The 17,571-nt window shown below is 45.2% G+C and overlaps 1 protein-coding gene across 28 annotated transcripts in view; it reads left to right on the forward strand.

The window, feature by feature from the left end:
- Positions 1 to 17,571, forward strand: part of macf1a (microtubule actin crosslinking factor 1a) — a 431,888-nt gene that overhangs the window by 299,016 nt on the left and 115,301 nt on the right. For all 28 annotated transcript variants that reach the window (XM_034161160.1, XM_034161171.1, XM_034161172.1 and 25 more), the window contains 8 exons: positions 840 to 1,039; positions 1,152 to 1,379; positions 2,297 to 2,573; positions 2,868 to 3,466; positions 3,567 to 3,755; positions 3,854 to 4,060; positions 5,145 to 5,462; positions 13,385 to 13,567. In XM_034161160.1, the coding sequence (XP_034017051.1) occupies positions 840 to 1,039; positions 1,152 to 1,379; positions 2,297 to 2,573; positions 2,868 to 3,466; positions 3,567 to 3,755; positions 3,854 to 4,060; positions 5,145 to 5,462; positions 13,385 to 13,567 (2,201 nt within the window). The remainder of the gene's footprint in view (positions 1 to 839; positions 1,040 to 1,151; positions 1,380 to 2,296; positions 2,574 to 2,867; positions 3,467 to 3,566; positions 3,756 to 3,853; positions 4,061 to 5,144; positions 5,463 to 13,384; positions 13,568 to 17,571) is intronic.

Consider the following 17,571-nt stretch of genomic DNA (forward strand, 5'->3'; position numbering starts at 1 on the left):
ATATTACACAAAGGGAACATGGCAATTGAAAATAGCCTGTCAACAGGATGACACATGAAGATGCAGATGTGACACACAAATCACACATACATCACATGTACACCTGTTTGTGAAACATGTCTTAGGCCATCCCATGAATGTTGTGTGCAGGAAAGCATAAAATTTAATTGCAGTGTCGTCAGTTATTCTTCCTGAGGCCTGTTTAATGAATATGAGATGGAGTAAAGCATCTCGTGGTGAAAATTGATGCATTAACTCAAAAGTTGTTAAAGAATTTGATGATACGTCTTTGGTATCAGTTCAAACAAAAGTGACAAAGTGCCTCAGAATCTATACTTTTTTTATAAGAGACAGTGACACACAGAATAAATATGTTCCAGGCAGAGAGTGGACGTGTTCCTGTCAAAACCATTTGTTCAGTCTTCACCTTCATATTTTTAATGCTGTCCTGTGAGGTAACGATACTGGAACATTTATTGGTGGAATCCAAGAAGGACACTTTGAATTTCTTTTATAATGTGAGTACAGAAATGAGTGCTCGTGGGAAAAATTCAGTTATAATTTTGGGTTGAAGGTCATAACTTTTATTCATGTCGTTTTGACTTGTGATTGCTCTGATTTTTGCATTGTTACAGACATTTCACGCAGCTTCGTCTGTCATAGATGCTGTCATAGGATGTGACTTCAGCCTTTTTCTTTTTGGTTCTAAATGGGGAAAAAAAAAATCAAACAACAGTATTAAAACGATATAATGACCTGCTGTATTTTCAACTTTTAAGTCCCTTTAAACATTGTGCAAATGTGTTTAAAATTCTCTCCTTCCTCCTTTTTTTGCTCAGATGATCGATGGCAGCTGACCAATCAGGCTGCAGTGCAGCGGCAGACAGAGCTGGAGATGTGTGCTGATAGGCTGGGTAGCTTTGCCTCCGCAGCCAATCAGCTGGGCCCGTGGCTACGAGAGAAAGAGCTGATGATGAGCGTGCTCGGCCCACTTAGCATCGACCCTAACATGCTCAACACACAGAAACAACAAGTACAGGTGTGTGCAAAACACAAACGCACATTATGATCATCGAAAAGTGTCATATTTATACCATGCAGCTCATTTTATTTGACCAAGCACATCAATTTTTACTTTGATTTTGTTCCAGTTCATGTTGCGTGAGTTTGAGACGCGGCGGCCGCAGTTCAACCAACTGATCCAGTCTGCAGAGGGCATCCTCTTGCAAACCATCGACTCCACCCAGGATCCCAAAGACCTGGAGGAGGTGCGAGCTGAGCTGGACTCCATTTCCCAGCAGTGGGAGGACCTGACAACCCATCTGACCCAGAGGTTGACCCACATCGACCAGGCCCAAGGAACAAGTGAGCGATACCAGGTATGATAAACTACTGTAAGTTTGGAGAATATCATGTTGGCTGCATGGATTCATTTGGGGACTGAACGGATGAGTTTTAGAAAGATGACCTCTGCAAACACTGGACTTACATTTTGGCATTAATGTGGAATCATTTTCATTTACATTAAGAATACAGGAATTATTAAGGAAGTATTAAGGAAGTATATGAATGAATGAATAATTTTATTTAAGTGTCATGCACACATGTGCCCAGCCCACATGGGCTTATAAGACACTAAAAGAAACAACAACAAAGTGATTACCTACCAGTTGGTCGTCACGTGTAAAAGGTGGGGTTAATTGTTTGTTTAAAATATATTTAAGATGGTATTTTTAGCTTTGGCAGTGTAATTCTTTAACCTGCTGCCGTTCTGTTAGGGTTAAACCTGCTAACATGCGACAACCCAGACATTAGACACAGAAAATAACCACAAGAGAAGCTGTGATTCTTTCTCGCTGCGAGGAGAGAGACAGTTGTTCGAACACTCAGTACCTTCTCTCTGCCACTCGTCCGCTCCTCCCAGCTTTTATTTTGTCAAACGGATAAGAGGGCAAAAACAAGCATAAATCATTTAGAATCTGTCTCCATACAGATAAGACATTATGGGTTTCTCGACAGAGTCAAAACAGCGGCTGCTGCATCTGGTTTCACAGGGTCATACCGTTCCCCTTCAAGGACGTTTAGCTAATTAGACTTACACTGCTGTGCTTGGCTCATTTTCAAACAGTAGAAAGGTTCACGTTCTCAGACATTCCCTTCTTCTCAAAGAAAACAAAAGGTCACAGTATATGCTCAGTAGTTCACTAGAAAATGAAAACCCACAACTAATGTATAAGAAAGGCATTGTAAGTGATAACATATGTACAATTTCTCAACACGTTCTTATCTGGTCCAGGCATTACTGAAAGATCTCTCCTCAAGTGCATCCACTCTGAGTGAGCGTCTAGATGCTCAGGCGTCACTGAGTGCTCAGCCTGAGGCGTTGAAACGCCGCCTGCAGGAAACTGGTGAGATCCGCTCAGAGCTGGAGAGACGGCAGGCGGAGCTTTCAGAGGCTGAGAGACTTTGCCGAGAGCTAAGCGCTATTGTGGCTGAACCTTACCTGAAGGAAGAGCTGAGCAAGCGGCTGGAGTGCATCAGCGGGCCGCTGAGGAGTCTGGAGGAGCGAGCTGGTGGGTGTGGTTGATTATGATTGATCTTTGAAAACTTTTTATTTTTTATAAAGTCATTGTTTTCTGGTCTTTATTTAAGACGTGGTTTTGTGTTACTTAAACATGCTTATTTTGTGGAGATGTGCTGGATTTGATTCCCTGATCAGAAATGATGGTTAATTTCAATGTTATGGTCTTTGTTTTACTGTAGTCCACAAATCCAGTGAAATAAGTCTCGTTTGTCCTGTTGTGTTCTAAAGCCTGTTTCAGTGTCAGTAGTTGGTTCTGATTTTCTTTTTGCTTTGTTTCCTTCAGCTGATGGCCTGTTTCAGCTCCAGGCTGCCCTGTCGTCTACCCAACAGTTCCAGCAGATGTTTGACGAGCTGCGCTCCTGGCTGGACAACCAGGCAGATTCCGGAGAATTGCTCGCGGGCTCTCTGCCCTGCCACCCAGAGGCCATTCGCTCATTACTGGCCAAGATCGATGAGTTCCAGCGTAGGATTGCCAGTCAGAGAGGTTCCTATGAGATCATTCATGCTGAAGGAGCCTCGCTGCTTGCCACGCTGCCTGCAGGCGAGGACGAATGGACTGGTTTGCAGTCCTGCCTGGCGACCTTACGACAGGACTGGGAGGGGCTTAACCAGAGAATCTCGGATCGCGAGAGCAGACTCAAGACCACTTTGAGTAAAGCTGAAGTCTACCAGCAGCACAAGGCAGAGCTGGGACTGTGGTTAGCAAAGTGTGAAGCAAAGGATCAAGAGATCTTGCCTTCGCTGGACTCCACGGACTTAGATGAAGCCATCCAGAAAGGTCGAGGTCTAACACTGGACCTCGAGAGACGACAGCCCCTCCTGGAGAACTTCAATGCTGCAGCTGATCAGCTGCTGGAGCAGTGCTGCATTGGGGACGAACAGGTTCAGACATGCTGTCATTTCCTGAATTCATACTTTAAATGTTTTATTGCATCCCCATTACCGTTGATGAATGTGTGTGTATTCTGCTGATTTACTGTAGGTACGAGATGAAAAGGCCCAGATAAATCACAGGCTGGATGGACTCGGGGAAAGACTCCACAGTCGCACTTCCCAGCTGGAGGAGCTGGCCGGTCGCTTGAAGGAGTTTGAAGATGGGAGACAGGCTGTGGAGAGGAGGCTTGAGGCTGCCAAGCACCAACTTGAAGTCCAGGAAGCCCTTGGGCCTCAGGTACAGAGATATAGTCTTTAGCCTGTCACTTTAAAATCCATGTGCTTCTAAATGTACTGTCACAGTCACTGAGGAATAATTGATCCTCGTGCATTCAGGCGTGCAGCACCAAGAGCTTGGAGCGCCTGAGGAGTCAGCAGGAGAACCTGAGGACTCTCCAGCCTCAGGTAGTCTACCTGAGGGACCTGGCTCAGGGTCTGGTGCAGGATGCACCCCAGGCACATGGGGGCAGCACTGAGGGGGCACAGCGGCTTCAGCAACAAGCCCAAGACACAGAGAAAGAGTATGAAGATGTTACTGAGAAGGTGAGAATGAGAATCATTCTGTAATGAAATATGGTACTGTTGTACATAGAAATAAAATGGAGACTGTATTTTCCAGACTGTAAGTCGTAGGACCTTATGAACTGTTAAAAAAAAAAAACTGTGACTCAAACTCTGGGAAATGCAGTATATAAAATCTGGACTGCAGAGACATGCATTTGTAGTGTTAACTATCATTTTGTCATGAAACAACACATTCACTTCAGGAGTGTTTTAAATCAAAGTCGCTGTGATGTCATTCAAAACCAAAATGTTTACTCTAGTATGACTGTGTCATCACCGGAGAATCCTCCGGCCCCCGCGTGGCTGTGGGAGAAATGACCGTGGAGTCCGTGTAAACTGGCGGTTTATACAGTCCGTGTGAACGGGAGCAGTTCGCTCTGCAAGTGCCTGTCAGCTGGGAGAGAGAGCAGCACAATGGCCAGCAGAGGAGTCTGGGTAATTGAGTTGTGGCAGAGTCATATATGGTCGCTGTGGACATTCAACACTTTATCATCGTTTGAAATGTAAACTGCAGCTGTGAGAATCCAGCACTATAATTTTACAGTATTCCGTTTAAGGTCACAGCGATCATGTGGCAATTCATCCATTTAGAAAACGGTCTGATTTATGGATTACTGTGTTCACTCCGACATCTATATTTTTATTCTGTAAATCTTTTTTTTTCCCCCGTGGGCGACTATTCTTTGGCCTTAATGTCAGATTAGTCTGAAGTCATTATCTTTATTGTGCATCTCCACCGACAAATTCTTTTATATTGTTTCTCTGCACTAATTTGTTTTAAAGTAGAAAATGTCACCAAGTGGTAAATGGATGGCAACTTTCCATCCGACGCTTGGTGTGCTTTTTTTATTTTTGATGCACTGATGCTGTGTGATAGTTTATGAATGGGATTGGTTGAGTAGACGACACTTTGGTCCTGAGTTCCACAGCAGAAGGAATTCCCTGATTATTGAATTAATGAAATTGCTGACAGTTTATTGAAATTTACAGAAAGACTGGATTCCAAAATGTAAATCTTCAGTCTGCTGACTGATGCTTTTGTTCATCCCCCTCTTGGTATCAGATTGAGCACTGCTGCTCCTGCTTGGAGACTCGGCTACAGGGTGTCGGCGAGGTCCAGTCTCACGTGCGAGATGTCTTCTCATGCCTTGCTGACCTTGATGATGAACTGGATTCCCTCAGCCCTGTCGGACGAGACCCAGACTCCCTTGCCTCTCAGGCTGATGCCCTGCGGGAGTTTTTGTTGCGTGTATCTGATGTCAGAACAGAGCTGGAGGGCCACGCGTCAGACTGCACCACCATGCTGCGCAGGGAAGGCTCCTCCCCCGACCTCCTTGCTCTGAGGAGGGAGACGGAGGCTCTGAACCGACAGGCTGGCAAGGTAAGGGAGAAAGGACATAATGTTTGGGGATACTGGCATTATTTTGAGCTCTCATTGTTTTAATTTTTCCCTGACAAGCCAGGCTTGTTTTCACAGTGGAGATGATAAAAAAAGCAAATAATTCAAAACATCGTTTAAACAGAGAAAAGAATAAAGAGTAATTTATCAATAACAAAGCAACAGGTTTGTAAACATTAGCATCAACAAAAATTATTTCCACACCTAATCGTGGCATTTTACTAAAGGTATTCTAATGAAGTTATGTTATTTAAATGTTATAAATTAGAATTTTTTTTATGCCACTAGATGTCTCATTAGATGTCTGTTCTCAGACTCAAAACAGGCCAAAAATCTGTGGATTGTAGCCAAATCACATTCTTGGTCGGAGGCATTTTTTTTAATTATTTATTCATTTATTTGGGATGCATTTCTGTAAAGTAGCTACTGTTCAGTCTTGAAAAAAATTCTACAGCTTTCCAAGGAGTAGTGAATGCTGCTGTCTGTTTGAAAATGTGCACATGCAGGACTGTCATGGACTAAATTATGTGCAGCCAGATGGGGAATGTAAACCGGGACTGAAAAGCTGACATTAGTGGAACAGCTTAACTAAAATTTCCATAACAATTGTGCATTTTGTGATAAAAGCATAAGATTTGCCACACATATTCTAAATTGACTAATATTTATTTTCAGCTATAGGACCATCCTGAGGCTGACCTCTAATGAGCTGCAGGGGTCAATAAAGAATTACACATTGGTCAAAATTTTAAAATGCTCAAATCATGTTGAAAAGTATACCACATTTGTCCGATCATAACAATTTCAAAAGGTATAGTTTGGACTATCTATGACTGAATGCTCTGGAGTTATGAGGTAATAACAAAATGGTGACAAAGGTCAGTTTCAGTTTGTACAGGGGTCAAAACGAGAGTTACGAATGTAACTACGGTTCTATGAATTCCGGATGACCACCAGAGGGCGGTGCTTTAGCACCTGGATAACTACATGTGCGCAGCACAGAGGTCGAGAATATATACCAGCAAAGTCACATGGACTGCATTTATATATAAATGCAGTCCATTTACCATTGAATGTGACCTGGGTGACGTCACTGGTTGTCTTTATATACCAGACGCACCCAGCGCTCGCTTCTTTTCGGAATGAACTCGCAAGACTCTGAGTGACAAGCAACTCTGGCGGTCATCCGGAATTCATAGAACCGTAGTTAAATTTGTAACTCTCATTCTGTTTCATTCCTCCTGACCGCCAGAGGGCGGTGCTTTAGCACCTGGATGACTTAATACCAACAAGGTCACGAAGAGTCACACTCACCTCGCATCAGCAGTGGGGAGTGGAGGCAGACAACACCGCCGAAGTCACCGCAGGAGGAGCGGCCACATTCAGTCTGTAATAGCGGGCGAAGGTACAGGACGAAGCCCACGTAGCAGCAGCACAAATATCACTCAAAGGGACACCTCTCAGTGCAGCCCAGAAGGTGGACACCCCTCTGGTGGAATGGCACGTAACCTTAGGAGGCTGAAGACCTCTGGACCTGTATACTTGTAAAATGGCATCCACGACCCAATGCTAGAGTCGCTGCTTTGAGACAGCACAGCCTCTTTTGTGATCACCGTAACACACAAACAGGGCATCCGTTTTCTGGATCCCGGCAGTCGCACTAATGTACTGCTTCAACATTCGGACAGGACACAGGGAACCTGAAACAGATAATCCTGGATCAGAATGCGGGACATACACAGCCAAGGAAACTGGCTGGTTAACATGAAAAGTTGAAATTCTCTTGGGTAAAAAGGACGGATTAGGCCACAGCGTAACCCCAGATCCGTCAGAATTCCATCGCAAACAGTCCCCAGCGACTGATAGGGCATGGAGCTCTCCCACCCGCTTAGCCGAAGACAGTGCAAGTAGAAAGGCAGTCTTCACTGACACCCATTTAAGATCAGCACTTTCAACTGGTTCGAAAGGGGATAAGCTTAAACCTTCCAGGACTAGAGGAAGGTCCCATGAAGGTACGCGTGCAAGCCTTGGAGGCCGCAAACATAGAGCACCTTTCAAAAAACGACACACTAAAAGGTGTGAACTCCCTGACTGGCCATCAACGTAGACGTGCTGGGCAGAGATTGCAGCAACAGAAAGTCCTTTCTCCAGCAGTTCTTGTAAATATTTGAAGAGAATAGGCACAGGGCAATGCTCCGGGTCTAACTTTTGTTTCTCACACCACCGCGCAAACAGCTTCCATCTGTTGTCATACAAAGCCCTGGTAGAAGCAGCATGTGAATTAAGGATAGTCTGAACAACAGCCTGGTCACAAGAACTTAACAAGGAGTCTGGCCCCTCAACGGCCACACATACAGCTGAAGGCATTCTGGGTGAGGGTGCCAAATCCTCCCCTGTAGCTGTGACAACAAATCCTTTCTCTCCGGGAGAGCCCAAGGTTCTCCCTCGAGGAGTTTGTAAATCATGGGAAACCAAATCCTCCCAGGCCAGAATGGAGCAACCAGCAGCACCCTGTGGCTGTTCTGATCTATCCTGTGCAGTGTCAACATCAGCAGCGGAGGGGAGGGAAAGCATAAAGGAGGCAATCCGGCCACGGGTGAGCCAATGCATCCTGCCCCAGCGGGCTGTCTGGTTCCAAGAGGGAGTACCATCGTGGGCAATGTGTCGAGGTGCTTGAAGCGAAAAGGTCCACTTCCGCTGCACCATATTTCTGCCAGATCATTTGGACCACAATCGGGTTCAGTCTCCACTCTCCCGGTGTTGGTTTCTGTCGGGAGAGTAAATCCGCTCCGCTGTTCTGTACACCGGGCAGATGAACTGCTCTGACACTCTGAAGGCGAGGCAATGCCCATAAGAGAAGCTTCCGAGTTTCTGCCAATGAGTGATTGGACCTGGTGCCCCCCTGATGGTTTATGTGATAGACTGTTGACGTGTTGTCTGACCGGACAAGAACATGTCTTCCTCTCAGGGCTGGTAGGAAATGCTTGAGAGCCAGTCGCACAGCGCGAAGCTTCAGCACGTTTATGTGTTGGAGTCTCTCCTGGGGACTCCAGACACCCCTCACCATCCTGTGATTCCACACGGCCCCCCAACCTTCGAGTGATGCATCTGTAACAACCACCTCTCGGCAAGAAGGAACAGAGCCTAGAGGGACACCCTTGCAGATGAAGTCCACGTTCGCCCAGGGTTTGAGGTGCAGAAGGCACTGGTTGGAGAGTCGTACAAGCCTGTGCTGATGCAACTTCGAGTTGAGGCCTAGGTTGTTGATCCAAATCTGTAGGGGACGTAAGAACAGAAGTCCCAAAGGTACCACTAGCGACACTGCAGTCAATTTGCCCATCAACCGGAGCAGCAAACCAAAAGGCAGCATCACAGCCCGTTGAATGTGTGAGACGAGACAAATTACATCGTCCACTCTCTGCGGGGATGGCGATGCAGTCAGTCAGGGAGTTGATGGCAATGCCGATGAAGGTCGTTTGTTTACTGGGAACAAGAGAACTCTTTGCAAAGTTCACTGTGAGTCCTAAATGAGAGACATGGTTCAGTAGAAGAGCTGTGTCGTTGTGCGCCTGCTCCTGAGTCGGAGCGCAGACAAGCCAATCGTCTAAGTAGGGTAGGATTCTTAATCCAAGAGCTTGCAGTGGGGCTAGTGCTGCAGCCATACATCTGGTAAATGTACGAGGAGCAAGAGAGAGGCCGAAAGGGAGCACCCTGAACTGGTATGCCTGACCTTCGAAAGCAAAGCGGAGAAACTGCCTGTGATGAGGCGCCACTGGCACATGGAAATAGGCGTCTTTTAAGTCGACACTTGTGAACCAGTCTCCTGGTGTGATAGTTTGAAGGACATCTACTGTGCGGAGCATGTGAAACTGCAGCACTTTGATATAACGATTCAGACGTCGGAGATCGAGGATAGGACGAAAGCCGCCATCCTTCCTTGGAACAAGGAAGTAAATTGAAGAGAACCCCCTGAGCTGGTCTGATCTGTGAACTGGCTCTATGGCCCCCTTCTCCAGGAGTTCCAAAATCTCCCGTTGTAGGGCACAAGACTGCACCATGTTGGAAACAACAGTCATCCTCACCCCATTGAACTTTGGAGGACGACATCCGAACTGAATTCTGTAACCTTCGAACAAGGTTGAAATGACTCATGGGTCTTGAACTTGAGCCTCCCAGTGGCTGAGTTGATTTCGTGAAAAACGGCTGGGGGCCAAACATTGGCAGTCAGACCCGACCACCTTGGCCTCGCATCCCTGAGGACTTCTTGGCGCGATTACTGGAAGCTCTGCGAAACCGTTCAGTTCTCGGGGGTCTGCCCGTAGGCTCACGAAAGGCAGGCTGCTGGGAGAGCTGGCCCTCAACTGCAAAAGCACGCGCAGCTCTGGGAGTCGGCGGAAGCCTAGATATAGAGTGAAAAGCTGTAGCACGTCTGACTGGCTGAGGTCTGGAAGACCGGTGTAGGTCAACAAACTGTTGCCGAGATTTACTAGCCTCAACAGCATGCTCTAAAGTTTGTTGGGCCGCAGGTCCAAATACTTGGCCTGGAAGAACCGGCAGCGAACGGAGTGTGCCTCTGCAGGATTCGGAAAGGGGGGACTGCGCAAGCCACACCTGACGTCTAATGATGGTAAGGGTTGACATCAGTCTGCCAAGCTCTCTGGACATATAAACAAAGGTTTGGAGTGAGTCCAGGTTAGGTTTGCGGCATGGACTCTGCCTCGGAGGTATGAGAGCCGCCTAATGAATGGCTTGGAGAAAGACTCCTCTCATCCTCATCCTCCACAAAGTTTATATCACTTGTCATGTACAAGGAATCAGTTGCAGCAATTGACACGACATCGTCCTCCTGCTGAGTAACTACATTGGTCTGATCAGCCTCATTAGGGACAGCAGGAACTGTCACTGCATCCTGAGGCTGTAGATTCAGAAGCAAGGACTTAATCTGAGCAAACTCAAAAGTCAACGTTTCGACCTTTTCAGCCAAAGCATGGTCATGAGTAACCTTCTTAGCAGAAGGGGGTCCTGCATGTGGGCGTTTACGGCGCTTTGGGTCCTTCCTGGGGCTGGAGGCCAAAGTCGCACTAGATATTCCACTTTCCAATGCCGCAAGTCTAGCAGATCTCTCTGCCAGTGGCATGCTGGCACAATTAAGGCAGGCATCGCCAGTCAGGGCTTCCCTCAGGTGTCCGATCCCAGGACAGGAGGGGCAAAACATATGTCCATCATCTGGGCTCAAGGGAGCCAAACAGGTACTACAGCCATGCAACAAAGGTCCTGTCAACATTGTGGACTAACGCAAGCCCTGGTGGTTACAAATGGAAAGACAAAGCGTGACTCACACACAGTGTAAATAGTAACACGAGGCACGGAGCGTGAAGCACTCACAGCCGTCGGCTTGACACGGGGCACGGAGCGTGAAGCACTCGCAGCCGCAGACTCGACACAAGGCACGGAACTTGAAACACTCAGTGTAAAAGCTAATACAAGGCCCGGAGCGTGAAGCACTCGCAGCCGCAGACTCGGCACGAGGCACGGAGCGTGAAGCACTCGCAGCCGCAGACTCGGCACGAGGCACGGAGCTTGAAACACTCGCAGCCGCAGACTCGGCACGAGGCACGGAGCTTGAAACACTTACAGCCACAGTAGTAACACGATGCACACAGCCGAAAAAAACTCACAGCCCAAGTACTAAGTCACTTAGAGCAACGACGACAACACTAGCTGCTAGCGGAGCTGTTAAACTTAGCAAATGGTGGCAGTGCAGACAAAGTACTTCAAGGAGTGGAAAACACTCACGGCAAGCCCAACACAGTACACTATACTGGTTCTGATACACACACTACCACGTAGTTAACGGGGTTAGCGACACAAGTAAACAAATAGCCAGCTTTCATCGAAACAACACAGATAATGTGCACAGAGGAAAATATCCAGCAGGGCAGTGGCAAGGCGCGCACCCGGCGTTTAGGAAGGTGTACTCACGACAGGCGTCAAAGAAGACAAAAAACGATGAAGCCGTGTCTCGCACCCTCTGGAGGACGTGTGCAGTGCACGTAGCTCCAACCGAAGGTGGGTTGCGAGGCTACAAGTGAGAGCGGCGATCGCAGCTAAATGCGTTCTCAACCTCTAAGAATGCAAGAATGTAGAAAAGAAGCGAGCGCTGGGTGCGTCTGGTATATAAAGACAACCAGTGACGTCACCCAGGTCACATTCAATGGTGTGACTTTGTTGGTATATATTCTCGACCTCTGTGCTGCGCACATGTAGTTATCCAGGTGCTAAAGCACCGCCCTCTGGCGGTCAGGAGGAATGAAATAGAACTTGCTCCAATTTTGGTATTAAAAAAAAAAATGATGCAAATTTTGTTGATTTAATAGCCTTTTAAAAAGGAATAGTTTGCAGCATCTGTCATGCTTAGTTATCATGTTATGGGGTATGGACATCAAACTTGTTTGACCTTTACTTTGGAGACCAAGCATTCAACACAGTCAAAACTATTCCATTTATTAATCCTATTATTTCAACCAATTTTTTTCTTCTTTTTTTTTTTGCGCTGTCTTAATGATCCTCTGTAGTGCCTTTTTGTGTGCCATGGTACAGTCAGTGAACCACACAGAGATGCTGTACATTAGCACACTCAATTAGGGATGGGTATTAATAAGATTTTATCTATCGATACCATTATCAATTCGATTCCCTTATCGATACCTCTTGTGAATTTTCTGTCTACTAAAAATAGGCTTTACAGGTTTTCGATGTCAACATTTTATTGAGTCTTAAAATAAATTAATGTGAAATTGGTCACTGGATCCTTAAACTCTGCACATAAATAAACTCTACATGGTGGATCTTTGATCTCTGGACATAAATAGAAATAAACAAAATCTGTAGTTTTTGTCAAAAGTATTTCCTTTCAGACATTATTGGCATGAATGTCTTTCCATACCTCTGAGCTGAGCTCTTGCAGCTGACTGTGCTTCACGTCAGCATGTAATTCATAAAGAAAGCAGGACGTCTCATTTTGGGAGGAAAAAAGTTTTAGTCTATTGTAGTTTCTTGTCTGTTACAGCGTTTGTTAAGAGGTGTTATTTTATTTAAAGCACAATTCGTTTTGAAGTTATTAATTCCGACTCTGTCTCAGCAGAGTGCCGCGCTGTTTGGAGCTGTGCCAACAGAATGGAGGGCGATTCTCGTTTCTTGACTGCAACAAGAGTCCCAGTTAGTGACTTTAATCCACACAAAAGTGACTCACGATTGACATATTATAATGGCTTTGAGAGGGGTTAAGAAGTGGACTTGCTGCTTTTGAAGATCAGTGCATCAAAGAACCAACGAGCCAGCGGATCGAAGCATTGCTTCATCGGTTCACACTTCAAAGTGGAGTTGCGCTGCAGAAATGGTTGATTACAGACCCACTGCAGGGTCTGTAATCAACGTAGAGAAATGAACATTTTCCCGACAAACACCCTCAAAAACAACAGCCGCTCTGAAGGACCGATAAGGGCATCGTTAAGCAAAAAAACTATTGATATCGGTGGATCGAATCATTTCTTAACAATACCCGTAAAGAATCGGTTCTTGATAGCCAATCCTACTCTCAATAAAGCAATGGTAGAAGACAGTCAGCAGTTCCCTCTTCGAGTTGATCCTCCTGAGGCTCCGCAGTATGTGGGTCCTCCTCATGATGACTGAAGTGTGCCATTTAGGACACCTTTAACAATCTCTCAGTAGGAAGTCTGTTTTTAATTGATGCTCACACATTTAAGGTAAAAGAAATTTACAAATAATACATCTAAAAATGCCTTAAAAGTTCCTGACTAACCGCTCTGACAGCACCAGGTACTCACCTCTGCTAAAGTGTTTAGAAAACCTGTTGCTGGATTGATTTGTGTCTCTTTATGCAGCTGAGCGAGCGAGGCCAGGCCAGACTGGGCCAGATTGAGGACGCCGCTGAGAGAGTTAGAGAATTCTACAGGCTGGTGGCCGAGCTGCAGGGGCTGCTGGGAAAAGCCGAAGAGGGCCTGAACGCTCAGGGCATGGTCGGCACAGAGGTGGAGACCATCAGGCAGCAGCTGCAGGACTTCAAGGTAGGACGGACTTCCTGTCATTGCATGTGTGTGAGCTCACAGGCATGTAAGCACATCATGATGTGAGTGAAAATCTGCTGGTTTTAAGTGCAGCTGTTTTCCAGGTTTGGTCAAAAAAGGGATTTTCACTAAAGCTGATGGGAATGTTGGTTGTGACCTGATGTATAAATCACTGAAATCTGGTTTTGTAGGTGGTGTTCTGGTCTTAATGCGCAGTGATTTATGCCCTTTATGCTTTAGTTCTGTTTCAAATAACAGTTTGTTCATATTTGTATTTGTGTGTGTGTGTGTGTTTTGTGTATTTCATTTTGTGGGTGTGAATGTGAAAACCTTGATTTGGCGTCAGACTGAATAAGCTTCAGCATTATTTTACCAAAATAAAGTTTCACGTATAATTAGAGAATGTTCAGAGTAATTTGAGCTTTCTACAACCTGAATATCGACATTTAATATTTGCAGAAACGTGCAGGTGGTCAGTCTGTCTGCATGTGCTTCTGTTGCTCGTATCTTTAGAGGCTGGTTGGTCAGATGAGTAACGTGTGCATGTGTCATGTCAGGAGTTAGACTGTGATTAGCTGAGTCATGCATTTCTTTGAAATTCTGCTGAATCATAGCTTGGATGGTTATTCAGAGTTATTGTTTTATTGTCGTGTCACTTATTCCCACACAGACATTTTCCAGGCACCAACTTTCTTGCACTGTGAATTTATCTTTGTCACCGTGGCAATGACAGTCAGTCTAAATTCGAGACCTTGCCCCATTTTTCAAGTGTGTAATGAGATGATTTGTAAAACAATCTAATGGCCCAGTCACACGGCACTTAACGAAGGGCAACGAAGCCCTAACGAAACAAGAAATCTGGACTTTTTGTTGGGGAAAGTGTAGTGACACGGACCCACAACAGGGGGCGCAAATGAACGGTCAATAGATGAGCCAAAAGGTAACAATTTAATGTTGTGAATGTGCACAACGAATATACAGGCAATCTCAGAATCTGATAGCAGTCAATACACAAAGGTGACGTGTGGGCAGGCTCGAGGATAGAAGATGTCTGTCCTGAGAAGAGCCGGAACCACACGATTTCCGCCGCCACCGAACCTGGTGAATACTGGAGCCGCCAAGTCCCGAATTCCCATGTGATCACCGTCCCCGACTGTCGGATCTGGTACTGTTGGCGAGGAGCACAAACAGTGAGATGTGGGTGTGTGCACACCCACTAACAAAAACAGTCAGAAGGTGGAAAGTCACCTCCACCTCTAATCACACACTCGTGCAGCTCCTGTTAACCACTTATCTGGTTTGGGTGTGAAGCGAAGCCGTCGCTGTTCACACCAAACGCCAATCCAGCAGATAAGGCACACAACAGGAAAGCAGCTGCAAAAAGAGTTCAGACTATGACACAGTTTTCAGTACAGCAGAGAATTACCTTCCCAGGTAGATGATATCTCGGCAGCGAGGTGGAGATGACATCCGGCTTTTATGGAGTGATGAAATGACGGGTGACAGCTGTCATGAGTTGATGTGTGACAGCTGTCACTCCCGGTTGTGTCCGTGGCGGCAGCGCCCTCTCGTGCCTGAAGCTCGCACTTCAGGCTGGGCGCCCTCTGGTGGTGGGCCAGCAGTACCTCCTCTTCTGGCGGGCCACACAACACTTTTGTTGTCTTTCGTTGGCATCGTTTAATCTTCATGCAGCTTTGTTTCTGAAGCTAGCGCTTTGTCAGGATTTTTAAACTGTTGAAAATTTTGAACAAAGGGCAACGAAAACCTAAATTTGTCCGCGTTTCATTTTGTTGTCGTTCTTGATGTTTTTTAATCTTTTGCTTAGTTTTGTAACGTTAGCATTTAGTTTGACTTTGTTTGACCGGCTGAATGTTTTCACACAGTACAGAAGCCGGTTTGTGAGCGCTGCTGCTGCGTCAGTGTACCGTCGGAAATTACAGGGCAAACTCATCCTGCTTGCTTGGATTTTTTTTTTTTTATCTGGGTTGGGGGTCACTTTCACTGGGCTCAGGCACCTTATATATGAAGAATTAATCTTTTGTGTGGATACAATTATTTTGCCACAAGCAACTGCTGAATTTGAAACAACAAAAAAGTTGTGTAATTTCCGACGGTACTTGAACGCAGCGGCAGCAGCAGCTCCTGCGTGCGCTTATTATTTTTTATTAAATTAACAATATGAGTGTAGGAATGACAATCCAGCCCTTATGTACAAGTGTCACTAGGTAGATGATTCAAATGATTATATAAAGAGCTGTTCTAGACGGCAGAATTCACGTTGTGGATCAGCTGCAGCTCGTGGAATAACTGCACATGGGGAGTCAATGCGCGTTCACAAGGACTGATCAGTTTACTGCTCTGATATATTTAATCATCTTTACAATTATATTTATTCCCTGTTTTGACAGTTTTCTGTTTTTATATATATATATAATATATATATATATATATATATATATATATATATATAATAGAGCTTAGTAACGTAATACAGTGATACAGCAGTGACCACGGCGCACCAAAGGTTTTATTTTTTTATATATATATATATATTTTTTTTTTTTTTTTTTTTTTTTTTTGGGGGGGAGCAAAACGGAGCGCGCAGCATGTCATCAGACAGTGTGGATTCTGATGACAAAGGAGATGATCCCTCTTTTGTTTTGGATGAGGAACCAGAGCAGGTGGGTCCACTGACGTGCGCACAGATCTCCACTGCTTCTGTTTGTAGTTTCTTCAGGACTCAGGCGCTATGAGCTCGGCCCCAGTGCTGAGTCCTGGAAGGCAGAGATGCAGACACACACTGCTCCAGCAGTGGCTCCAGGTGTTTCATTTAAAGCGTCAAGATTGTTAGCTTTGCTTTTGTTTAGTTCCTCTCATCCCTTTTGCGCTCTTACTTTGCAGGCTATTCGGTGATAAAGCTCTTTTGTCCACCTTTTCTCAACGAATTCTGACTTTTTTTAACTTTTTCCCTTCGTTCAGGAATCGTCATGTGCCGTGTCACTGGGCCATTAAATTGTTATGCATGTTATTTATTGTACCTCAGAGAGTTGGACATTCATATGAGATTCAAGGTGATATCTGCCAAAAAAAAGAAACCTCCACCATTTATGCTGCAGTGTAAACGTTGCTACCCACATCTACGAATCCTTTACGATGGCACAAATGTTAAGTCCAAACAACACTATCTTTTAAAAAAATTGCATCCCAGATTATAAATAATTTCTTCCAGCTCTTTAACTTGTGCGGACACTGATAAAGATGATAAAAGTAAAATAACCCTGAGTGCGTCTGAAAGGTACATGACAGATTAATAGCCACATTGATCCAGAAAGAGTTCTCCTGGCAACACAAATGAAAAGGATGGATTCCGTGGTTAGATCCATTATTTGAGTACCATTCTCATGCTGTGCTTGTCTAGATTGCCGAGAGGCATTTATGACTTAATTTCTCAGGGCATATGGTACCAAAAATAAAACGCAGTACGTCAATATTTACATAATTCTTCATTTATTTAGAATAGTCAATGACAATTTATTTACTAGTGATATGCACTTCAAATACTTCACGACAAGATTATAAATGTAAAACTCCAATATATTCCACTATTGTTGACTATCTTTCTCAAGTAATTTTGCAATAAGGTCACGTCTTGCTTGACTTTTGGCTACGCTGCGCCCATGTTTCACACGGGTATTGCTCCATTTCACCTGTATCCGTAAATAAATCAGATCTCAATGCTGTAAAATGTGCAGTGTTTTATTTGCTGCCTGTGATATTTTGGCAATAAGAGAATTCAAACGTCACTGTTGCATCAAAGGTTGTGTTGAAGAATGCGCTTTGCTGGCACGTGTATTTCTTGTGTTATTTCACACATAGTTTGGTGGGTCTCGACGGCGCTTTCACTCGGACTGTTAATCACTAAAAAGCACAATTTCTGAACATGAGGTCATGTCCTGTCCACTTTAGAAAACTGTTCGGTCTGAGGAGAAATATGCACTAATCTA

The sequence above is a fragment of the Thalassophryne amazonica genome, chromosome 20, assembly GCF_902500255.1.
Source record: "Thalassophryne amazonica chromosome 20, fThaAma1.1, whole genome shotgun sequence".
NCBI classification, from domain to species: Eukaryota; Metazoa; Chordata; class Actinopteri; order Batrachoidiformes; family Batrachoididae; genus Thalassophryne; species Thalassophryne amazonica.